General features: G+C 36.6%; 1 protein-coding gene across 1 annotated transcript in view; it reads left to right on the top strand.

The window, feature by feature from the left end:
• Positions 1 to 11,312: 11,312 nt before the first annotated feature.
• Positions 11,313 to 27,560, top strand: part of LOC131065224 (protein FATTY ACID EXPORT 7) — a 69,531-nt gene continuing 53,283 nt past the window's right edge. The window contains exon 1 of the mRNA XM_057999673.2: positions 11,313 to 11,778. Coding sequence (XP_057855656.1) covers positions 11,724 to 11,778 — 55 coding nt within the window. The 5' untranslated portion in view covers positions 11,313 to 11,723. The remainder of the gene's footprint in view (positions 11,779 to 27,560) is intronic.

Below are 27,560 nucleotides of genomic sequence, written 5' to 3'. Positions count from 1 at the left end.
TCCTGTCTTATGACCCTTGCTCTTATGAAATTCACAATACTCATCATCATTCCACCAATTTGGTTTGACCTTTGGTTCATATGGCGGGAAATCTGGAATTGTGATCACCTTGTTTGCCACTAACTTCTTGAAAACTGACTCAAGTGGTTCTCCCAACGGGGTATACTTCCTTCGTGATCTAGAAGTTGTTTGAGTATTCACTTGATTGTTTGTAGAACTTGATCCAGAAAAAATGAATTTGGGTCGCACTGTATTGGCATCAACAACACCATCATTGACTGTGTTCTTGTTTTTATTCCAAAATTTTGGCTTGTCTTTTCCTTTAAAGTCATCTTTGTTTTCCTTGAATATCTTAATAACTCCTTGTTCAATTAGGACCTTTTCTGTTGCTAAGCCTTTTTCAATGACATCCTTGAAGGTGGACAAACAAGCTTTCCTTAGATCATAGCCAATGTCTTTGTTAACATTTTGGGTGAACATTTCTACCATTTGTTTTTGTGGAATTTCACAAGAGCATCTGCTGGCTAGATTTCTCCATCTTTGTAAAAATGATGCAAAAGACTCTCCCTCTTTTTGCTTGGTGTTGCACAAAGTAGTGACTGATATGTCTGTCTCTATGTTGTAGGAGAAATGTTGAATAAATGCCTCTGCTAAGTCACCCCATGACTTAATTCCAGGTGGAAGTTGGGAGAACCATTCCATAGCTTGATCACCTAAGCTTTGTGGGAATAATCTCATCAAATATGTCTCTTCGGCTGCTACCTCAATGCAAGCTGTGAAAAATTGTCTTATGTGTGCCTTAGGATCCCCTTTTCCTCTATACTTATCAAATTTAGGCGTCACAAAGTGTGTAGGAAAAGGAGGCATTGGAATGCTCTTGTCAAATGGATAAGGACATATGTCTCTCATTGTGTATGTTGGCTTCAGTGTATTTATGTCCTCCTTTTTCTTTTGTAAGTCCCTGATTTGTTGCTCCAAATTGCTCTTAGGTGGAGATTGACTTCTTGGACCATACCCCATGCTTGAGGCACCAATTGGAGGAGGAGCATGTTGCATATATGGATGATATTGATCATACACATGTTTGTATGGAGGAGGTCTGTAATGATGCTGCATATGTGGACCACTTGGTATAGATTCATGTTGAGGAGCACCATATCTATTTTGTGCATGTATACCATACTCTACAGGCATGTCATATTCTATTGTATTGCCCCCAAATTTGATGCGGGGTTTCCTTGTGTCCAAATTTTGAGCATGCCTTTGCATATCCCATTGCTTTGGTGGTTGATCTTTAGCATTGATATGTGATTGAGCATATTTTTCTCCATAAGATTTCCATAATGGTCTGCGAAGGTGAGTATCATATGTTTGACCATGTGTATGTGGGACCTCTGGTTTTTGAAGCAAAGCTGATGGTGATTCAGGTACCATATGTGGTCCTCTATTTCCTCCACTATTAGGTCTTCTTTGATCCATGTTAGAGTGAGGTTGTTGCAAAGGTTGATTTTCCATTATTTGAGACATGTCAAAATCATGAGGTATCTTGGCTCCACTTTGTGCCATCATTTGTAAAAAGTATTGTCTATCCCTCCTCATTATTTCCTCAACCAATCGATTGAAATGGGGATTCATAATGGATTCTTCCACATCTGCTGAATGTACTGAAAAGTTGTCCATATTGTCATTGTGTATAGCATTGTTGTTTATAGTGTCCATGTTCTCAACATTTGGAATGTTTCTATAGACATCCATGTCAGGTAATGTAGTATGATCAGAATTGAAAAAGATATCATTGTCATACTCATAAGAACTCATGTTTGCGGACTCTTGAGCCTCTTTAGTTTCTCTCCTAGATTTTTGAAGACGGGTTTCAACCATGAACTAGGTATTGACCAAGATGTGTAAGACTTAGATGAAAAATGGAAAGAGTATGGAAGACCAAGAGTTGGATGAAATGTAAATGAATCTGAAGTGTACTTGCAATGTCCAAAGTGTAAGACCAAGCATGTATGTAGTAGAGTAGGTGTGACTTCCAAAGAGAGGATAGTTTCTCTTGATGAGGTAAGCTGACCTTGACTCTAAGTAAGACCAAATGAGACCCAAAGGTAAGAAACCTTGATGAGGGACCACTTAGCAAAGTGTTGTTGTATGTAGTGTGTTGATAAAGTATGATGATGTGAAGCAATGATGGACTATGTGAGACCCAAGGATAGGTTGAATGCTAGATGAAACCCTGGAGAAATGACCTAGGAAGCTCAAGAATTCCGAAACTGACTGTGTTTGTTTGCTGGACTGTAACAGTTTTTCAATTCTGAACATAGACACGCCTGTATACTTCACAGACACGGTTTCCCGACACAGACGCTGCTCTGTCTAACACAGACGCGTTTCTGAGATTTTTTTGCCAAATGTAATGTTGACTGTTGGAACACAGATGCGATTCTGCCCTTCACAGACATGGTTAGACAACACAGACGCTATTATGCCCGACACAGACGCGTTTCTGCAAATTTTGTGCAAATTTTCTAATCTGTGAAGTTGTTTTGTTGTGACCAAATCTGACTGTTTGACTGTTTTTCGTGACAAGAGGACACAATGTTGATGATGACTCAATGTTTGCAAGTGTCTAGACTCAAAATGACTCCAAGAAAAGTGTGTGGTTTGATGTAAAAATGTTTTGCATACACTTGAAGACACAAAAGACACAATGTTTTGTTGTTTGTTTTTTTTTGAATGTTTTGAATGTTTAACATAAGTCAAGCACAATTCTTATGGCTGGCCAAGACAATAGTTGTTGATCCCACATGGGGTTTTACCCCCGAGGCTACACTATTCAGAGCGGATACTTAGATGCTTGACCTCACTAGCTCCACCCTCGGCACTCACTTCTCAGGTCAGCCAAGCATCAGTCCCCATGAAAACTCCCCATGGCGAACTTTGTATCTCTACTAAGAACCGTATGTCTGTGGGCCGCTACCAGAGGTTCGACCTCCTGCCCCAACAACTAGAAGGATTTGGGCCTCTAAAACAAAATGGTGCTAGTAAGGGCATCCGCTCGTGTGGCCATACATGTGGCACTTTCAGCTCTGTAAATACAGAAGGCTCCCAGCCGGTAGGGGTTACACCCTACAACTGATCAAATAAATTTGATCAAACGGGTTTATGGGGAGACATAGTGTCGGTATGAACTAATCAGCACACGTTATTCATAGTTTTCACCATGAATACATTTATTTATAGTGGTTCGGATGAGGTGGGTTTTCCTCGCTACCACTTGGGTCGTTCTCTTCTCACTAGTAGTCCTAATGACCACACGGGAAGACGGGCCCTCTAAAGATTAAACAAAAAGAGCCTATTGCTCAAGACACAAAAGACAATGATTCAATTTTAGTGCACCAATTGAAGTGTTTGCTAGTCTATGAAAACAAGACACACAATAAAAATCCAAAAACCCTTGCCAAGGACCTGCAACAAAGAGTTGTTAGTAGTTTGGGTTGTTTCAAATGATCACCCCTTCCTGCAAGCACACAAGTTAGGTAAATTTTAAAACCCAAAAGACATTGTGAAAATAGGGGCCTTCAACCAAACGATTTTGCTTCCAAGACAAGCTGCACCAATTTTGTTAGCTAGATCTGAAAATGTTAGTCCAAAAATAAACCAGATCTGAAACCCTAAATGCAAAATCCGAAAACTGAATCAATAAAACTTCAAAATTTTGAAACAGGTGATACACAGACGTGATTACCCTCGACACAGACGCGACTCTGTGACACAAACGCGGTTCTATGAGACACAGACGCGGATAAAAACCACAGACACGGATAAAAATGACACAGACGCATTTCCATAACACAGACGCGCCTTTTGGAAACCTGCAAAATAAAATTTTGTCGAAAACACAGATGCGATTCCAGATGTCGCAGACGTGCCAGAAAATTAAAAACGCGATCCGAAAGTATGCAGATGCGAAAATGTCGAAAATGTTATCGGAAATGCCAGATCTGCAACTTCAAATACAAAATCTGCAACAAAAGGTAAAATGCAAAAGGGACAAGAGTCCCATCGGGCGTGCCAAAATGTATATGGTGAAAATGGATAACAATAATAACGATATTGAAAGGCTAAATGAATTCAACCACAAAACCCTAGCCTAACAATCAACAAAGATCCACCATAACATATGAAGATTACCTAAGACAATGCAAATCAAATGAAATCACAAAGATTATACCATCACATGTCCAATAGGGTTTTGATCTCCATTCTTCCTATCTCCATTGATCTTGCTTGATATATTTGCTCTCAGATTTTATATGCACAAGAGCTCAACAAAGAAGGGAATGTGGTTGCTAGTAGGATCGTAGTGTAGTCAATTGCATAAGTTGATTAGAATGCATAGAACGATTAGGGTTTGATAATGAAGGAAGCATCTCCTTATATAGAAGACACAATATGAAATGGAGGGATAAGATTGAGAGGTGTAAAAGGAGGTCGACTATGATTGGAGGGTAGGTAAAAGAAATAATAAAATAATGAAAGGGGTAGGTAGTGTAGGAATTAAGAGATGAATGACATGTGTCATGGGTAGAAAAGGTTAATGAATTAATTAAATAAATAAAGATTTATTTAATTAATAGAAGAAGTGGGATAATTAAATAAATAAAATATTTATTTAATTTAGGAAAAAGGATAATTTAAATAAATAAATGTATTTATTTAAATGAGAAATAAAGCTAGAAGAGGATAAATGAATTAATTAAATAAATAAAGATTTATTTAATTAATAGAAGAATTAGGCTTAGATAATTAAATAAATAAAATATTTATTTAATTAGACATGACAATTTTGGGTGTCTACAATTCTCCTTGTGCGCTACCAAATGCTACTCAAATGCTAACTTAGCTAGGTTAACCCTATGCACTAACATGTCTATCGTATGTGCTAACACAACAAAATCCAGTGTAAAAATTGAAAAACATGACCAAAATGAGAAAAATCAATAAAAAATGAGGAGATTTCGACCACTTACTAGTGGGCCATAGGTGGTGGGTCTCCAATGTTGCCTGACATGCTCAAATCGGTGCAGGGAGTATGGAAACAACATCGTCGTCAGAGCTCAAAATTTCACAATCGCAAAGAGACAAGTGTGCAAATGATTTACCCAACTCACTTTTTACCTTTTTATAGGGTAAAATCAAGAAGGTTAATAAGTGGGGCATGCATTTTCCTCACTTTTTCATTTTTAACCTTATCAATATCATTTTCGGGAGATGAATCAATCCAAATGCATTCAACACAGTCAATATTCTCAAATTGCAATTAATCCAAAAATGCTCATCAACTTGACATTTTTTTACTAAAATCTTGATTCATCTCCTGAGGGGGCATCATCAATATTGTTCATCAAATCTGGGGCATCATATCGACATTTTGACACACAACATCATATCAAAAATTTTTGATAGCATATCCGACAAATTTTCTTTGAATCAACATGTGCACACATGTCACTTCAAAGAGGGGCAAAATGTAGACGTATAAATCTGACCACTTTCCTAAGTGAATATTTAATATTCATTTTAACCTCATTCTTTCTATTAATTAAATTCTATTTAATTAATTTCTTTATATTCATCTATTTGATTAAATAAATTACTCAATTTATTTAATTAAGTCCACCTAAGCCTTTTCTAACCTTTAATTAAATAAATCACGTTATTTAATTAATTCCCCTTTCTCCATTTTTAATTAAATTGATCCTTGCAAATAAATAAATCTAATTTATTTATTTAAATCCCCCACTTGTATTTATGCAAGTTGCATCTATTTAGTTGAAATAAAATAATTGTATTTTAATTAAAATCCTTTTCCTCCACTTGCATTTTCCTACATCTCCCACTTGCCTCCTAAACCCCTTCTAGATTCTTCTAATCACTTCCAATTTAGCCTAATTCATCTCCTAATTATTGTCACAATCCTAAGAAAAGAGATGTGACTTCTCAAAGCCTGCAAAGTCTTTGAAAACCATTAAAGACTTTATGTCCTCAACAAGTTAACCCTCAAAGTCTTCCAAACCATTTAAGGCTCTTACATAACCATTAATGGTTAACTCAACCTTCTTGCATGATTAGAGACTTTCTCTCTAACTCAACCCTCTTCTAACCCAAGGGTCTCATCAAGCATTCATGGCTTTAACCTTGGTTATTTCTTTAACCATTGCACAAGAGTTTACCCCTTGGGTAAAAGCTTTGTCCATTGGATAACCCTAACCTAACCTTAACCTTACCTCCTAAGGTAACCTCCATGTCTTCTCAAGCATTTAATGCTTCTTTCATATCCTCTCAAGCAACCTCTTGTTGACAATTGTCACCATTTCATTGGTGAGAATTATAAACATGGATTGATTAACTTTCAATCCTGGCCCTTGTTAAGATTATTCAATCTTGACCATCCATTGCCCTATTTTTCCTATAAATAGAGCTCCAATTCTCTCATTTTAATATAGAAGTTGTTAGGCCCAATATGGAAAGCTAATGTACTGAGAGGGGAGGGATAAATCAGTACTCCAAAACCTTTTAACAACAATATCTTTACTGTTATGCATAAACCAAAAACTGCTGCAACATAACATAAAGCTAAAACAAATAAATAACAATCATACATGATTCACTCCATAACTCATATATTTTGGTTACGTAGAAACTCTTGGTTAGAGAGAAAAATTGTGGTGGGGATGGCACCCACAACTTCACTACTGCAATAATAAAGAGTGCTCGGTTAGAGCTAGATGTTCAGCTATTTCTGATAGCTTACCTTGTTAGGAGTATTTAAGATCTTTAGATCTACCTTGCTAAAAGATTTTACAACACTTATTCTAAATGTTGCACCTGGTTAAAGGCTTTACAATTTATAGACTTTGTTAGAGTCTTTTACCCTGTTAAAGGTTTCTCTTACAACTTCAAAATATTACAATAAATCATTACAAATATCTGCAACTTTACATCTGGAATGTTATAGCAGATTCTATGTACTCATAATGAGTTACCTTGCTTATAGCATACCTCGGTAACCCATGAAGTAACTTGGTAAACCCTTCTGTTTACTCTGTTCTTCGACTGTTCTCTGAAATCCTTCTCGGTGACCTCTGTGTCTCTGTAACAGTCATAACACTCAGTGCATTCTTATGTGTTACACATGTCTTGCTTCATACACCACTCTCTCTCTCTCTCTCTCTCTCTCTCTCTCTCTCTCTCTCTCTCTCACACACACACACACACACACACACACACACACACACACTTTATTTTGTATCATCTGATCTCAATCCATGTTGTATAAATAGATCTCTTATGTCGGTGATCTGATTCATTGCTTCGATCTTACAAAAATGATTTATCGAATGAATAACCATACAAAATATTTCATTGGTTTAAATGACCTCAAAATCATACACAATCCTTAAGTGCAATTTCCAATGTGATAACGGTTCTATGCTCCTCGATCTTGTAACACGTTTCCACATGTGTGTCTAGGTTCAATGAATCTGGTAAAATGTTTCACTCGGTGTATATCAACTTGGTGTATCATTATTGCTGCTCGGTAGACATGGAATGATACTCGGTAGATAGCTCGGTGTATACTGGGCTCTGTGAATACTTTATTCTTTAACCGACTATTCTGTGCATACCAACTGAATGTTTCAGTAGGGGTAACCGACTAGAGTATATAGAATGACTTTGAATATAAAACTAATGGCAACTTAATAAGTAGTAACAGAAGTTTCATGCATCAAACTTATAGTCATTTTTTTAATCAATAATCTTTCATGCATCAAGCTTATAGTCATTTACTAAGCATTTTAGCCTCTCTTTGTTAAAATCATCATAATAGCATTTAGAAGCATTCTAATATCATAGAATATCCATGTTATACTAGTATATCATTTATAGGATAATTAGCTAATCTTATCATCATCTTTATGTTAAATTAATCATCACAGTTTCAATATCATACATATCTAGGAATGCATTCATGCATAATAATCAAACATCACTCGTTATTGGAGTTGTCATTCCTAAGTCACTTTGCTTAGTGATATGAGAGCAAAGGCATTGACTTTAGGGATCTTGTGAGATAGAGAACAATGGGACACCCCTTGGGAAGTTGAGATATTTCAATATAATTCTTATAACTTGCACCAAGAGTCTCATTGGTGTGTGGGCCTTTTGAATTAGAATTTAACGTTTCTATCGCCCTCATTTCTCGCACACAAATATAATGATAATTAGATAGCTTAGAATAGCCATGGTTGAGGGAGGTCTATCCTAACTATATCCCTATTAAACCCTTTGTGGGGTGGAGGTGGAAGAATTGTAACATTGGATGAGGTTCTATTATAGGAGTTGTCCTCAAACTTGTTCATTGTTAGGAATCATTCCTAGTTATGTAAAAATATTTATATGTATATAAAATATGCCGAGAGTGTGTTTTAAGCTATCAAATCTAAATATATAACATAATTACAATTTTTTCCTTTGCACATACAAATAAATAGATTCACTTAAACTTTGAAAGGATTGTGGCATTGCATGAGAATGCGTTGTGTGTGGGGTGTTACAATTATCATTAAAATTAATAGTTGAAGTCTTAAAACTCTACAAAGAGTTCTTAGTACTATGTTTGTAACATAGTGTTGAGCATTCCTTGAATATTTATAGAGAGATTTGGTATGTGTATATTGAGCATTTCACTTTAATATTCAAATAAACTTTCACAAATTGAACTATGATGTTACGATCCCTTAGCTATTGTGTGCACATTTGTATTGGCACAAACAAAGAGCTTTAGCTTTGATACCAATGATTTACTTCCAATGTAAACTAGTGGATGATTGATCCTATAAATTAGCTAGTATTTCAATAAGATCATATAGTCTACAATGGAAAATAAATATGCATACCAAAGACACATTTGATATGTGAAAAGATTCTAGTAGATATGTCACTTATTCAAAATTAATAAGAGAAATGTATAGAGGGTTTACATACAAGATGCACACATCATGTAAATGTATACAATAGTATAGATAAGATATTCATTTGGCTCCATGTAGATGCTAACAAATCTCTAATGCATATGACACATTTCACATGTGGATAAGATGTCACCAAGTCTCAATTCCTTAAGGTTCCACTTTTATTATTACATAATGTAGCACAAACACCACCATGTGTCATGTGCACATGGTACCACTTGTATATCATGCCCCATGATATAGAGGATATCACACACGTATGGTAGCATCAAATTTGAATATTGATGCTCCATTTATCACACACACATAGTTTGACTTGTCACAAGCACATGTGTAGGGTCATATGACACACGATTAGTGTTGCACATGGTTGCATGTACATACTATGCATACAGTTATGTGAAGAGTGTTGCATAGAGATGCATGAGCATTGTGTTGTGTACTTTGAGCAATATTGAGTTCATTGATGAAGATGATGCATAATATTATACTTCTATATTTTGAATGGTGTTTTTTAGCTTAATGTAATGAATATTTCATTACATGTTGATTTTTTAATAAATTCCCTTTTACTTAAATCCCACAGAGCACAAAACATGTTAAGTAAAAAATTCATGGAAAAACCACTTGACCCATAGTTTCTAGATTCCAACTAAAGTATTTCTTCCCATCTATGCATGTGCAATCACATTTTAACTAAATAGATGCTACTTTCCATTACTCACCAAGGACCTCAATCATTAGACACATGTAGTTAATTATTATATTGCTTAACGAGCACAATCATCACCAGCACAACCACCTGCATACTCATCTAACAACCATCATTTCCTAGCTCCTTGCCTATGCCCCAAGTGATTAGTAGATTCCAATCTAGCTCATCAATTTCCATTATCATAGATGATGGAAGGCGACTAATCATCTTTATCAAGCACCTTAACACTTTAATAGACATCTCCATCCGATTATAAGGTAGAATCTTTTGTCCAATGCCATATTTCTCTCTATCTATTTTGTATATTGTAATTCTTATGTGACCTTGATTGTTACAAGTGGTACTTCAATACTTTCCTTATAGTATATATGGATATCTCCCATGTTACAAGTATTTTTAGTTCGTTAGGTTATACTCTATCTTTAATTTTATGTTGCTTAACACCTCACCTCAAAGGGAATCCTTAGACTTGAAGCTTTTAGTTTATTACTTCTACTCATGGTTTTAATATAGAAGTGTCTTTAATTAATGGACTCACAAACATTGTTATATTTCACTACTTATACGTGCATTCTATTTGTTAGTTCAATTTTGGATGTAGGGCAAATCAACCCTAATACATAATACATGCAAGATGGATGCAGCTTAAACTTTGAAAATGAAACTAAATTGATTTACTCTTTTGACACATTGCCTATTCTTTATTCTATTTCTCTAAACTCTATCCTCCTCTTAACTCATTTCCTCATCATGATTAGTGTTAACTAGATTAGCACGAAAGCAAACTATACTAATAAAGTAGATTGGTTTAATTTAGACAAACAAACTACACTCATATAAGGAGCCAACCTTCTCCAAAGGTTCTTGTTACATTTTGGGAAATACAATTGAGTGCAATGGGTTTCCGAGGTTCTTGATGCCAACACTATGAAAGTCACAACATATGCACAAGTAACAAGAGGATCTAAACTAGGCTTGATGATTGGCGTACCAAGGACTTGTCATTCCTCCCCACCTCTTTTGCTTCTCAATCAAGGTCGTGCCTCTCTACACTTTACCTTGCCCCCACAATCATGGGTTCCATGTTACTCTACCACTTGCTCTACTCCACGAGGTAAGCAATATGACAAGAGCATGCTAGTAGAAGCCATCAACAATTAGATATTTTGAAGGACATGCTTTAATTCTAGACTCAACTCATATAACTACTAGACTCAACTCATATAACTAGGTTCATTTGCGAATTGAATAAAGACCAACCTCCACTTCACTAGACTTACACATGATGGATATCAAGCAAACAACTTAACTCTCCTTTGACTAAGAGTCAAAATTTAAGAGATTTCCTTTTAACTAAATTTGTTCGAACACAATCCCAACCTAATTTCGAAGCTTTATACCTAGTGAATACTTTATGTGCCATTCAACTTAAAAACTCTCTTTCATTTGGAGAAACTTGCAAAAGTTTTCTAGAATCTAAATGGAAGAGAAAAGAACAAAACCGATATTCTTAGAGGTGAAATGTGTTTGGAGTATCTTACAAACACATTCATAATGTTTAAATTTTATTACTGTCACACCGTCTGACTCTTACAACATCAGTAACAAATAGCTTACCTAGACCAAGGGGACGTTGGCAGCGTTCTCGCTCTTCCCTAGTCAATTGCTCCACGCCTTCGGTTTTATTTCAAATGGTCGCAGATGTCACCAGATTCCCACAATTTGTCTTCCTTTGCACGTTCTTGACCGTGTCTTCAAGGGCTCATAGCAGCTGGTCTTACTAATCGATCTCTTTTCACATCAGAAGATCGACAAGTTATCGTGTGCGCAGTCAGTGAGGGGCAGAAAGATTTCACTTGAAGTAGCAGAGGGGGAGGAGGAGGAGGAAATAAATTTGGCGGCGGTGGCGGAGGAAGCGGAGAAGTAGGAGGAGAAGAATAAATACCCGAGAAAAAGAAGAGCGTAAGTAGATGGCTTGGTCTATGTCTCAAAAACTTACAATTGCCTATGCAGGCTTGCTTGGAGGTGAACATTTCTCCGCCTCACTTTCAATATTTAGTTTTTCTTTCGTATGGCTAGCGAATACACACACAATGAGTAAGGTTTCTAAAAATAACTGTGAATTTAGTTTAGATCAACGTTTTCAGTCTTGAACACACATATAGTTCACCGAAAGATTGATTTAAGCCGCTGATATTGTAAATTAGTTTTGGTAAGTGACCTACTAATTAAAGATATGATATTTGTACAGTCTTGAAAATGAAAACAGATGTTTTGGTCAAATTTTAGTGATTTTTATCATATTTTATAATCCATCATCAGAATATAGAAGGAAAATGAGATAAATTGTAGAACTAGGCTTAATAAAGAAAAGGAGAAATCGACAGACCAAGAAGAACGAATCAAATTTATTTTATTTTCTTTTTAATTTTGGCTTTTTAGTGTGCTTAGATTTCCTCTCCTTGATCTCTCATTTTCGGCTCCTACTTCCTCCTTCTCCTTTTTCTTATTAAGTCTGTTTTGGAATCTATTTCACTTTCTTTCATGGAGTGCTCAGCATATAGAGACATCTGTGCCAGCTATGAAGGCACCCTGTAAGTTGATAATTTAAGTACTTTGTTTTAGGAGGCAAGGTTGGACAAAACTGCAAACTTCATCATCAAAATTCACTGCAGAAGATCTGATCTCGAAAGGGGATTACAAATTTTATAAGGCTTTTCTGCTAGGGGGTCGTGTGCTGCTCTTGGGTCCCATAGGCTGCTTTGGTCTAGTGGATGTTATTAAAATCTTCCATTCATTCATTCATTTATTTCTTCATTCTAATGATGATTCATGGAATGTGATCCAAACTGTTGGTGAAAACAACTCACACACCTTTGTTAGAAGTATTTTGTCTTCACTATACTTTATTAATTATGCCTATATTTAAAAAAAGGTGGTTTTTATTCACTTTATAGCTCTGGTGTCCCCTAGAATGGAATGCATGATACCAGGAATGTGGAAACTCGAGGAGTACAAAATTGGAACATTACATATAAGATGAAGAAAAAGTTCCAAACGTTCTGGTCAGGCCATGATCTAGAAAATGACCTTTACCTTTGCCTATGCTGTTTATTTTTGTTAACAAAAGAGTATAGTGCCAGAATCTTTATTACTGCTTTAAGCACACAAAGTTTAGGCATTCCCTTGGCACTCCACATGACCTGTTCAGCACTAAGTGTGATTAGAATATCACTAAAATATGAGTTACTAGATTGTGCAATTCAGCCTGAAACAAACTTAACTGTCTTGCTTGGATCAGCAGATTCAACCAGAAAAAAAAATTGACGTCAGCAACCAAAGAACTTACTCTTGAGAAACTGTACTAGAAGTCTTGGAAATGCAGAGCTAGAAGAACAAATGTGCTAGCTGTTGATCAGAAATTACTTAAGGTAAATTGTGGAATTCATCCAAGACTGCAACCATATGCACTCTAAATGAAAGATAAGTAACAAACAAGCCAATCAAGTAGAATGCTAAGAATCTTTTAGCTGGGCCTTCTTAACAGAGAATGTAGAGAAGCTGTTTTTGTAGCCAAGCAGTTTTTAAGGTGTCTAAAACCTTCTTGGTCTAGGAAGAGGTTAGTATCTCCATGCTATGTGCATTGAAATTGCAGAATTGTTCTCAAATGCGCTGAAGAGATAAGCCTGTATTTCTTTGTATGCAAAGTTCAAAATGATGGTCCTGAATATTTCGTTCCTATTATTGATAGAGGGAAATCATTTGACCTCTAGGAGGCATAACCAAAGCTACAAAAGAAAAGGAAAGATTTCAGAAGCTTAAGTGTGCCAGAAACTAGATCACTTGAGTTGATATCTGCAGTAATTCTAGCCTTGTACAAATATGCATTTTCTCCTGTAATGAACTTGTAGATTCTTAGTTAAAGTGATATCCATTTATTTTTAATGGATATCACTTTAACTAAGAATGACTCATATTGTCTACTCATAATGGAAGGGGTCAAATACTGCTATTCATTTAAGTTTCTTGGCCAGGATGTGATCAAAAGGGTCACCCTTACCAAAACCTTTTATATGTTAAGTTTTTCATATTGATTCCTCCAAGTGTTCAACAATCAAGGGTATAACATTGTGCACATTGTTCTCTTTGTATGTATATCCATCATTCATGCATGTGTACCTATCATTCATATTTGACATCTTCAATTAGATACCATTCTTCTCGCCCATGAGGATGCAAGGTGACGGGGTCCATTCAACCCTACCATTAAGAACATTCTTTGCCAAATAGGATCAAAGATAACCATCCTTTAAAGTTGAATAAATTCTAGCTAGCTTTCTCATTTGTAAAGCTCTTATAAGGAATGATGACAAACCCATTCAATTAATTAACAAATACAATCTCACACCTTTTTGCACTACAACCAGATGCAGAAGGAGGATGTTTCTAGGACCTTGAAAGCTAAACCCTCTTGGTCATCTGATGAGGATCACTTGGAGCAAGAGAAGCAACGTTTATTGAAGATTTTCGGAAATAATGGTTACTCAAGGAGACAGATTGCTAGGGCTTTCCAACAAGCAGAGAGGGGTTCTTACGTCAATATCAATCTAAAGAATTGAAATATTGGCCTTTAGCATTTCTTCTTTACATTGGGGGCATCTCCAAAAAATTAGCAAAGAATTTATGGCAGCAGAAGGTTTTGACTGTATTCCTTCCAAAAGAACTCCGAAAGGTGCCTGAGTCCTCTAAGAATTGTTTGGAGCCAAAGTAAAACATTAGGGTCTATAATGTTCCTTTTTCTTGTGGGTAACCTCACACAATGAAGACAGGGAGGTCAAAATAAATGAAAGAACATAGAGCAGAAATTTATTTTAAAGAGGTGGAGAAACCATTTTTAGTAGAACATTTTAAGCTCTACCAAGCATGGCATATGCATAGAAAAGGCTAGGATCATCATGAAGGAAGGTCAAAACTTCAAGCGTAGGTTCAAGAAGGTCCAAGATATTGAAATCATAGTTCCCAGGCTCAGACTCGGCAAGGCCGACTCGACTCGTGACTCGGCAATGACTCGGCTATGACTCAGCAATGACTCGACAAAATTAAAAAACCCTTGAAATTAAGAGATTTTTAACGATTTAAAACTTGTTTCATGCACCCATTATTGAATAAAGCCCAATTATAATGTGTGCTAGCTTGTTATGCCATGAAAGGCATGCTGGTAGAGTATCTACTTGTTTGGGTCTTCTGTTTAGTATTTTCTTTGGCCAAATTGAAATTCTGGGAGCACCAACATGAGACATCATGAACATCTTCACTTGGAAATTGTAAGGAGTGCTTGTATATGGTAGCATTAAATAGTGTGCTTGTTGAACTTAGGTTTTACCTTGGGACTATAGTTGACCTTGGTCTTTCTTGGACCTCTTAGTTTTTGGGCTATATATATGTTGGATGGAAGGGGGAATTGTGAGGCCAGAAGGGTTTGAGAATATGCTCCTCAGAGACATGTCCCTTGCCAAAAATAACCTTGTGCCCCATGGGGGGATTTTTTGGGATGTGGGGACAGGTAGGAGATGTACCCAACTCACTCCCTTTTTTCAAAATTTTAAGAAACATCCCTGTTGTGAGGTACTCACACATCACCCCATTGCAAATGAAGACCCCCACTTTTTGCTTTCTAGGGTTAGCTCTTTTAGTTTTGTTGTTGGTCCTTTTAGTGTCTTAGCCTTTGCATTGAAGGGATTGAGTTTCTCAAAGGTCATCAAGTCAGGTGGATCTCCTCAAGGTGGAGTGAAGGAGGTTAGGTCATTTAGATCATTCCTAGGGTTTTTGTGTACTATCCGGTCACGCTTCAAGTTGCTAAATCAAACCTTGGTTGAATGCATAGTGTCCTCCTAGGTCTCGTCCCTTACATCAAGGTCAAAGTGAACTCACCTTAAAAGTTTGGAATGTCATCCTGATCCTGAAATGGCCTGAAATTTGACTGTCTGGAAATTTGAAGGATCCTCCAAAAACTAGGTTTTGCATTATAACTCATGGAGGTCCGAAACCACTCTCAAACATCCTGACAATATATATGGAATATAACTTAAAGTATAAGAAAGAGAAAAGACATAAGGAAATGCCACTTATACTTACCATAACTCACCTGACTCGCGAGGCAGGCGAGTTATGCTCAAAACTCGCCGAGTCTGAGTCCCGAGTCAACAAAACTCACCGAGTCCGAGTCCCGAGTCAACAAAAACTTGCTGAGCTTGGCTCGACTCGCCAACTCGGCAAACTCGCCTGACTCGCGGTGAGTCTGGGAACTCTGATTGAAATACATCCACGTATTTTAAATAGGGATGGAGACTTAAGCCTAAGTTACAATATGTTGTATCAAATTGAACCTGTCTAGCAATATGGAATACCATATACTTCTTTAGTGTTGAAACTTGAATTATTAGGCTTATAACTTTCTTCATTGCTTTATGACACTTTTTGATTCATGTGGCAGCATGACTCGTATGATCAAAATCATTTTTGCATATGATCTCTTTGTAGCACCCTTCACTAACAAGCTTTCCATGTACCCCTTTGATCATTATACTTTACATTGCAGGTATAAGGCAAACCGTTTCACATTCATTTTAACATCATATGTGTTGCTTCATTGAAATATCCCTAGCCAATTTTTTGAAATTTTTGATCAACTTAATTACAACAACTATATGAGTGATCAATTAGTTCTGAGAAAAAAGTATTTGATTTGCTGAAGCAACTCTAACCAGAATGGCACCGTGTGGATGAGCATTGGTCAGAGGATCTTAGTTGCTTATGAAAAGAACTCTAACCAGTATGGCGCCGGGATGGCGAGCATTGGTCAGAGGGTCTTAGTTGCTTATGCAAAGAACTCTAACCAGTATGGCGCCGGGATGGCGAGCATTGGTCAGAGGGTCCCTGAAATCTAGAACTGGAAGGAACTCAACGCCAAGTATGTGCTACCCACTCCAGACGGATAGGGGCTACCATATGACGGAGTGAAACTTAAATGCTTGAATTTAATTGATTGCAGAAACTGAAAAGACACTCGACATCCAGGATGTGCTTTCAATCCCAACAGGGAGAGGAGCTACCATAGGATGGAGGTAGATAAGATAAGTTTGGTTAGCTTGACAATTACAATCAAGATCACAGTTCAAGACTGCCAGTACTACTGGTCAGAGTACAATCAAAGAAATTCTTTCACAACTCCCCTTTTAGAAGAGAGTTTCTGATTCAACATAAATCTGCACATTCAGCCGCGAACCCATGGATCACTGCCAACAGCTCATTTCGTCCTCGTACAATCTTCTTTCCTCCGGAAACTAATTGCAAAATGCCTTGGTGACGTGGAAACTTGCGAAAGACTCAAACAACACTGCAAAACCCTCACAATGAAAAATGGCACGATTTCCAATGCATTTAAAATGGTACGGCTGGCTGCAAAATACGATTTGTCATTAAAAATAAATGCATGAACCAAACTTGCTGAAACCCTAGGAAGTGCAACGCCTAGGTGAGGCAAATGCAAAGAACTAATACCCACAATGCAATTTTTTTGTATTTTCTGGTTGTGAACAAAACATGAAATTAGTCGCGGGAATTCTAGATGCAGAAAACTGAATGAACTATAAGCCTAAATGATTACAATGAAAACTCTGATGATAAACTACGGCTAAATGCAATTACATAGAGAATATAATCACCCTAGTTGCTATTTTTCAAGCAAGAAGAGATGCCTATGCTAGAAGGCTTCCATTCCTTGAAGCATGTCCAGAGCCAGACGGCTGCCCAAATACAAATTCTGCCAAAAGATCCCTTCAATCCTCCCAAGACTCCAATAAATAGCTTCACTTGCCTCCTCAAAACCCTAATTCGATTTCCAAGGCAAACCCTAATCCCCTCCTCAACATGGCGCCATCACACCTAGCCAAAAAGTCAAATGAAATAATATAAAAATATCACCTTGGTAAGTTTTCGCCATGTTTTGACTTTGGCCAAGGATAAAATATTAAATAAATCTTCCATGAGGGCGCCACCCATAAAGTCCCCCTTTTAAGTGATGTTTTTAAGTTGTTGGACTAGGCCAAGGGGGGATAAGCAACTTTATAATTATAATGATTATTTAATTAAAATAAAGTTACTTGACCACACAACTCCAAAATCTGAAGCTAGAACCTGACCATGCTCCTGGAGTTGACTGAACAGGATATAGAGATTGCCCGATGCCACGCGAGCCCTGCCAAAAATAGAACTTACTAAAAATAGTAAATTCTGAAAACTGCTCCAAAAACTGAGATGAAGACATCGTTGCGAAGCCCTCTGAACCATCAGAAAAAGCCGACGATGAACCCATCCAAAAAGACCTCCTCAAAAATAGGAAACCCTAATTTTACCCTCCGACTGGCCTCCGAGCTTCCTAGAAAGAGACCAACGGTTGCAGAAAGGATCAGGTTTGAGAAGGGGTCATTACATTCATCTTCTCCACGGTTTCTTTGTCATCTGTGCACAATATCTAATTGCAGAGTATGACTGAACAAAGCAGAGGTCTTTGTACATAATCATTTTCTAGACTAATTCAATGAGAATATTTCATAGACATCTCTCTGAGTGAAGGTGTCAACGTATGAGCCGGCATCATATCATCACATATTCAGGTCACTCATGTGTTTAGTGAACTCAATCGTATCCCTTGAGGCACCAGCATAAGGTTAAAGATACAAGTAGCCTGCTGGTATCCTTTAGCATTTGCCACATAAAATTTGCCCACATCAAATTGTGGCATCATTTACTCCTTTCATATTGCAATTGATATTATAATCACGATCTATATTTCTATTATGTACTCTGTGCACTTGCATATTTTTACAATATTTTGCTCTCTATTCATTTACAGTTCAGTTAAATTATGCATTATCTTATTCATCAATTGATGTTATAATTTGCTTCTGCTTAACACATCTGATAATGAATAATTGTGAGCATTGTCCCTTGGATACTCTTGAGATTCCAATTACTTTTTAATTTGTATGTATGGATAGATCATTTGTAATGCAGAACATGACCCTATAAATGCCCTGTGATTTACTTTATAAAGATTTCATGAAAGAATCATAAAATATGCAACCAAATACATGCTTTTCATGGGCAATTTTATTGTGCATTTAAATGCTTAATCGCCATTGTAAGTCAATCTACTTGAATATGATTATAATATGTAACAGAACGTCCTTGCAATCATGCCATTTTAAACTATCTCCAACTCAGAAGAAATTACTTGCAATAAAAAACAATAAAGATCATTTTAACTCTAAAAACCAAATCAAACCCTTGAATTAAAACATCACATTTGAAGCATCAAAATAGCCTTTGTGTGAGACTATCAACAATCACCCAGTAAGGATCTTTTACCTCCACAGATGATATTCTCCATGAAGGGTTTCCTCTTCATGAAATTTTGGAAGAAAACCAGCAGCATATTCTTCTCCAAATTTTCACACATAATGAGAAAGATCTCTAAAATGGCCTTATATATTTCCCCAATCTTCAACACCCAAACATGAGACTATAGTTTGATAAAATAAATATTTCATCATTTTCAAAAACATGGGGGCACATTCCAAGGCATTAGTTACTTTATTTAATACTTAAATGCTTAAGTGAACTTTATAATAAAATATCATAACTTTAAGCATTTAATTAAAATGACCCCTTTAAATTATGGAATCACTAATGGAGCATCGGATGCCAAAACTGAATGTGTTAGGGTGTTATTGAAGATGAGGAGATATGACTGAAGCCAAAATGCTAACTTACTATGAATAGCTGTGGGCTCCAATAAACTTGTAGCTCAAACTGGGTGGCTGAAAACGCTTTTGAACGCATCACCGTGAAACATATTGAAAGTTAAGCTCAAAGCCAACAATAGAAAAGCCAAAGTAACAAAATTGCAATGGCTCGAAGAACCAAGGAGTTCCCTAACCAACCACATTAACCTATGGGAACTTGAGAGATAGGCTAACGGTCACCAACTGCTAGGCTTAGAAAGGGGAGATCGCATTCCTCCCTCCCTAGAATTGCTTGTCCCCAAGAAATTTCGAACTCTAGATGCTACAATATCTCCTCACTCTCCAAGGTAGCATCCTCAACCAACAAGTTCTTCCACGTCAATAAGTACTATTTGATTGCCCTACTCCTAAGAGTACACATGCTGATATCAATAATAGCCTTTGGAATAAGAATAAGACTCCCTTCCTCGTCCAATGGTGGCACACTTAGAAGAGGGAACTACATTATGTCCCAATGCCTTTGAGGTGAGATACATGAAAAATATTGTGCACCTTGCTACTTGCCGGTAGCTCTAACTCATAAACTACTTCTCAAATCCTCTTGGAGATCTTGAATGAGCCATAAAACCATGGATCTAACTCTTCTGACCCACTCTTCTTGGAGTGGCATTCTTAGAAAAACCTTGTCACCAACCTCAAATGTTTGCTCAATGTGATGCTAATCTGCATATAATTTTTGCTGATTTTGGGCTTTGGCACCATATTAAGCTAGGGGGTTCGTAACCATATAGACCCATGAATGGTGACATCTTAATTGACATGTGGTATGCAGAATTGTAAAATTACTCATCAAGATGTAACCATCTTCCCCATGCCTTCTGCTACTTTGAAATGTAACTACGGAGATACCCTTCCACCCACTTGTTAATAATTCCAGTCTGCCCATCTGTCTGTGGGTGATAGCTGGTACTAGGTGTGAGCTCTGTCCCACTCCATTTGAAAAGTTCCTGCCGAAACAAGCTAAAGAACATGCTGTTCTTGTCGCTGATTATGTTCCTAGGTAACCCATACAACTTGAATATTTTTCTGAAAAACAAATCTGCCATTTGTGCTGCTGTAAACACTGCTGAAATGGCAAACAAATGGGCAAATTTGGTTAGTCTATTGAGTACAACATAGATGCAATTCTTTCCTTGCACCTTGGGTAACCTTGTGAACAATCTTGAATATACTTAAGACTTTGTTCTTAAGTTCTTTCCATGTTAACTTTTCTTGGATCTGCCTATATGTCTTGAAAAAACCTAGGTAACAAGCCATAGGAGTATCATGAAATGATCTCATAGCTTCATCTTAAATTGTGAAGTTGGTACCAAATAAATTCTACCTTTGTAAATGATAAACTCATTAATTACAATATACCTGTCATCTTCTGTAGTACCCTCAATGATGCTATGTAATATCCCTTCATTAATACTTAATCAATTAATATTGTTTTTATATTACTTTTTGCATATATTATTAATGTTAAATCATATTATTTATGACTAAGTCATTACCGTCAAATATTATATGACTAGTCATTACCGTTAGTATTTGTAATTGTTCACTACCGTCAAAATCAGGTAACTATCTGTATACCTGAAAGATGGTCAGATGTCAATTAAGAGCAAACATAACAAGCATACCAATGAAACATTATATGAAAAGATCTATCAAAGAAAACAAGTTAAATAAGCCATCTCCTCAAACCGTTCCATTGTACTCTATCTCCAAGGATCCTTTAAATTAAGGTTGCTCTCAGATCATTGAGCACTTGATCCTTTAGAATGACAACCTAAAGAATGAGGGATGAGTTGATAAAAGATCTATATGCAAATGCAACTAAGATTTATGATATGATAATGAAAGCTTAGTTATGGTAAAGACTATGCTATGATAATGAAACTAAACATGCTATAATATGGATATTATGCTAATATAATATATGCTAATGCTAAAATGCTCCTAAATGCTTAAGCTTGCAAAGAGAGGCAAATGTGGATTCTTGATAGACAATAACTTGGATGCATAAAACTTGGATGATGGATAATGAGAGAAATGAGGCCTACCTATTTATAGAAGAAATGGGCAATTGGATGGTTAAGATTGAGTTATCTTAACAAGGGCTAGGATTGTATGATCCTCAATTCATGTGATACTTTCAACCCAATCACATGTTGACAAGTGTCAACATGAGAAGGCTTGAGAGGAGAGAGAAGGGGCATTAAATACTTGAGGGGACATGATGGTTACCCTAGGGGGTTTGGTTAGGGTTGAATTAGTGGATAATCCTTTTATCCAAGGGATAAATGGATGTGCAAGGGTTAAAGGTGTTTTTTATAACTAGGGAAGAGGGTTCGGATTGCCTTAAGGCAACATCCGAACCCATATAGGACTGGGGTCCTATCCTAAAAGGGTAATGTGCCCCTAAACAGGACCTGCCCCATATCTACCACGCCACAATAAATTAAATTGGCGCCAAAATGCATTAAGGCCGACTTGGAGTTATATGGGTTAAAAGCTCATATAAATAAAGTTCAAATGCAAAACTCAAATCACTCATTCATTTTCTCATGCAATCAGCGAAATTGCTCTGCAACTAAATGTGCGAAATATAGAAGAGGATTGGGCGAATTTGTTCAAGAAGATAGAAGGCATTTGGTATTCCTTGATGCAGACTTGATGTAATTAGAAGGGCAGATCTGATATGATAAAAGGGAGCAGATCTGAAGAGTCAAGCTAAGTATTGTATTGATGCAATTAAGATTGAATACATAATCTGACCTGTGGGTCTTTAGTGTTGGGTTTTTCCTCCTTGGAGGTTTTCCCAGGGTATTTGTGTTGGCCTCTTGCTCTCTTATTTTCATTCTTGCATTTACTTGATTATGGTTTATTTAATGTTAGCAAACAATTAAATGCTGGAAATCTGATTACTGATCTAGGTCACAAAATTAACATGGTATCAGAGCTAAGGTGTTACTAACTTCAGATTTTAGTAAATCATTTGTTGCATATAGTTGCTGTTTGTTTTCAGATTAAAATGTCAGGTTTGAGGGCTGAAGATAGACTTGATGGAGCCCTTGATTTTGCTGCTTGGAAAGTCCGTATTCTATTGATCCTTGAAGAGAATGATCTGCTAAAATTCGTAGAAGAAGAAAGGCTGTCCCCTCCTGAAGATGTTGAAGAACTGAAGCACTTCAAGAAAGACTCCCTCAAGGCTAGGAAGATCATAATTGAATCTGTCAAGAGTCATCTTGTCACTGTCATATCAAAATTTGCGTCTGCTAGGGAAATGATCAAACACTTGGAAGGGATGTATGAAGTCAACAACCTCAGCAGGGCTCTTGCTCTAAGGCAACAACTTCTTCACATCAAAATGAAAGAAGAAGACTCAATCATGGCTTACTTCATGAAGATCAATGAACTAAAGGACAAGCAAAGTACTCTTGATTGCCAAATTTCAGATAAAGATCTTGTCATGATTGCATTAAATGGTCTACTTGATGAATGGGAACCATTCATTCGTAGCATTGGTAGAAGAGCTAATCGTCCCAACTTTGAGCATCTTCAATCTGATTGCATTGAAGAGGAATCTCGAATTGAGGTAAGAGGAAAACTCAAGAACTCTCACAAAGATGATAATCATGTTCTCTTAGCTAAATCTAGGAAAGGTGGGCATTGGAAGAAAGAAAAGAGAAGCAAAGATTTTAGATCCTCCTTCTATGATCCAAGGAAGAAGTCAAGAGATTCCTCCTACATTCGTTGCTTCAGATGTGATAAGTATGGTCACTATGCCAGAGATTGTCAGAATGATCCCAAGGAAAAGTGAAGTCAATTTAAATGAAGTTGCTGAACAAAATGAGGACTATCTTCTTATCTCTGCTCTATCAAGCAATGTTCCTACGGACAGTGGTACTTGGATAATTGACAGTGGTGCCTCCAGACACATCTCAGGTTTTCGTGAGCATCTTTCAGATCTGATAGAAAAGGATACCAACCTTCATGTGGTAATCGGTGATGATGCTCGATACTCGTTAAAAGGTTCTGGTACGACCTCTTTAAAATTAGATTCTGGTATTTCCTTACATCTCTGTGATATCCTTTTTGTACCAGGCATTAAAAGAAATCTTATTTCCATTTCTGCCTTAGAAGATAAGGGTTTGCAAATAGCATTTTCTGAGGGGAAAGTACTTGCTTGGTCTAAGAAATCTAATTTCAAAACTGCTCGTGTTATTGGAAATAGATGTGATAGTTTATATAAGCTTGCAGCTAATCCAATTCAAGCTCTCATCCATGAGGCCCTTGAATCATGCGAGCTATGGCATAGAAGACTTGGACATCTACAGTTTCAAGCTCTTCCCACTCTCGGTAAAATGGTTAAAGGTATGCCTAAACTTAGTTTATCTCATGATGATGCTTGTAAAGGTTGTGCAATGGGTAAGAATGTAAAGAACCCTTTTCATAAAAGTGATAGTAGGGCTAAAGAAAAGTTAGAACTTATTCATTCAAATTTATGTGGTCCCATGTCTGTAGCATCTCCTAGCGGCTTCCTTTATTATGTTATCTTCATAGATGATTTCTCTAGGAAAACATGGATTTACTTTCTTAAATCTAAAGAGTCTGAAGAAGTCCTAAACAGATTTAAAGAATTCAAAGCTTTGGTTGAAAACACTACTGGAAATCGAATTAAATGTTTAAGGTCTGACAATGGAGGTGAGTACACCTCAGGTAGTTTTTATAATTTCTGTATTAAGGCAGGAATTAAGAGGGAGTTCTGTGGGCGGAGGCATCCAAAACAACAGTTTACTTTCAGAATAGATGTCTCATCGTGCTCAAAAAAATGTAACCCCTGAAGAAGCCTTTACAAGAATCAAACCTGACATTAGCCACCTAAGGATATTCGGGAGCCCTGTGTATGTTCATGTGCCTAAAGAAAAACGAACCAAGTTAGATCCTTCTGGAAAGAAAGGCATCTTAGTGAGATACAGTGAATCTTCCAAAGCCTTCAGGATCTACATTTCAGGTCAAAGGTATGTTGAGGTAAGTAGAGATGTAACTTTTGAAGAAGATATTTCTTTCAAAAGATCTAAAGGTTCATTATCTGATAATAATGATATGGTGATTGAAAATCAAGATTCAAAAGTTGATGCTAACCCTGAGATACAGAAGGAGTCCACTGACCTCCCGGATCAGGAAGTTCGGGATGATCCAGCAGAACCCACGGACTCTATAGATATACCTAAGGATATTGTGGTCTGCAAGAATAGGTCACTTTGGGTTAGAAACACTATTCAAGATGCTGAAGGATTTGCTGCTCCCAGAGGAACCTTTAGAGATAGCAAGAGACCCCAAAACCACGCCAACTACATTTCTGTAATGTGTAATATCATTGAGCCTGAACCTCACAATGTCGAAGAAGCTATGTCCCATCATGCTTGGAAATCAGCCATGGATGAAGAGTATGGGTCTATCATCAAGAATGATGTCTGGGACATTGTACCCAGACCCAAAGGTAAGTCTGTTGTTTCTTCTAAATGGTTGTTTAAAATTAAGCATAATGCTGATGGTAGTATTGAAAAATATAAAGCTAGATTTGTAGCCCATGGTTTTTCTCAAAAGGAAGGGATAGATTATGAGGAAACTTTTGCTCCTGTTGCTAGATATACTTCTATTAGATCCATAATAGCTATTGCTGCAGCCAAAGGTTGGGAGCTGCATCAAATGGACGTTAAGACAACCTTCCTCAATGGTTTCATTGAGGAAGAAGTCTATATTGAGCAACCAGAAGGTTATGTAATCCATAAAAGAGATTCTCATGTTTGCAGGTTGAAGAAAGCCTTATATGGGCTCAAACAGGCCCCTTGTGCCTGGTATGAAAGAATTGATAAGTACTTACTAAGCTTAGGATTTCGTAAGAATGATGCTGATGCTAACATTTACTTGAAGATATATAATGATGATATGCTCATTCTGGTTTTGTATGTGGATGATTTATTTCTCACTGGTGAAAATAAATTAATCATAAGATGTAAGAAAGAATTAGCCTCAGAATTTGAAATGAAGGATTTAGGTCTAATGCATTACTTCCCAGGGTTAGAAGTATGGCAAAAACCAAATGAAATTTTTCTAAGTCAAGGAAAGTACACTATTGATATTCTGAAAAGATTTAGAATGATGGACTGTAAACCCATGTCTGCTCCTATGGAATCTAACTTAAAGAAGTTAAGTGTTTTTGCAACTAACTCTGATTTTGCAGATCCATCCGAGTACAGGCAGTTGATTGGATCTGTTGGAACCCTAAAATTTGCAATTTTTAGAATTCCAAATTCCAATACAAGGAGTAAGAAAAATTCTAAATATATATATATATATATATATATATACATATATATATATTGAATAGGTACAAGTAATATATTTAATATTTGTTGCACAATATGAAACCATAACATAAACACAATAATGGGCATAAAAAATGGAGTGTGAAGCACCAAAGGGGGTATTTACATCATTTAAAGACCATTTATCCATTATATACCCATAAAATAGCCTTAAAATACCTCTAATATGCCTAAACAACTTGTAAAGTGACAATTAATTACATAAACTAAGGCAATTTCGGGATTTGGAATTATTTATATTTAAAAGGGGGGTGTCTTTTCACCCAAAGGGGTATGAAAACCATTCAAACACATATATATGTGTGATGTAAAATGTAAAGAAAGAAGAAAAAGAATAGAGACAAAAAGTGGAGGCAAATTTTGTACTTTTAAACTTTTTATCAAAAATAACTGGTTGCATTTTCTTTCTCATATGTGTTGAGAGTTAACATATTTCCAGAAGGTAGTTGCTTGTGATATTATCTAAAGGAGATAAGGTTATTTGTGTTGTTCCAGTAAAGTTTTGTGTTTCATATTGTAGATTTGGATCAAAAGGATTTACTTGTGAATTGTAATTGTTCGTTGTAATTCTTCCTTGGATGGTCTCTTAAAGTTAGGGTTAAACTCATTCAAGCGGTTTACAATATAAAACATCAAAATAGAGCTCATAAGAAACAGTAACTGACAGACTTACCAAAAGGGGTGGGTTTAAAAATTGTCTCATAAGTTTACACAATAAGTCCTGAAGAAATATAAGACTCTGTAGCCCAAATAAGAGGAAAGGCACTGGTCATTTGTAAACAAACCCTTTAACCATACCAATTACCCTTTACTTTTAAGCTTTAGGATTAGTAGAGTAGGTATAGTAAGGTAATTTAGCCAAAGTGTAACATATATACCTTTGTAAGATACATAGATCAATACACACATCTGAAATCAATCTGTTTGAGAAACTTATGCCATTCTGAGACTAGGAGATATCAGATTAAGACACTAAATCTGCTATAAAAAGCATTAGTTGAAGGAACAACTAGTGAGTAGGTATACCCGCCTAGGTCCTGCAGAGCCTAAAGTGAGAGAGTTAGTAACCAAATAGGTTCACTCTATAAGTTGGCCAAGTCAATTGGAGGGTTTGATCATAGGAGTTGGCATTTCCTTAGAACCCATCCAATCTGTTGATTTGAGACCCAACAGATTGGCGACTCTGCTGGGGAAGAATTATTAAGACTTTGCTGGGGAAGAATTATTAAGACTCTGCTGTGGGAGAGAACTAAGAAGAAATAAATAACTTATGTCCTCTATGAAAGAGGTGGCGACTCTGTAAAAAGGAAAATTAAATGAAAAAGATCAGTAGCATTCAGTATGTTTCAATATCCATATTTTTATGGAGAAGCATCTTTAGAAAAATATGCACAGTGGCAACCACAGCCACAAAGAGACAGGAATATTCCAGGAAGATTTAAGCCATTGGATTTCAGTAACATCCTTGAGTATCCATATGCATTTCCCTGTGAGCTGAAGATCTGTATGCCGAGGTTCCATGGAGATGAAAGGGAATCACCAATTGGGCATCTAAAATCAT

Source organism: Cryptomeria japonica, chromosome 2 (assembly GCF_030272615.1).
Source record: "Cryptomeria japonica chromosome 2, Sugi_1.0, whole genome shotgun sequence".
Lineage (NCBI taxonomy): Eukaryota > Viridiplantae > Streptophyta > Pinopsida > Cupressales > Cupressaceae > Cryptomeria > Cryptomeria japonica.
This window is presented reverse-complemented; position numbering and strand designations above follow the sequence as displayed.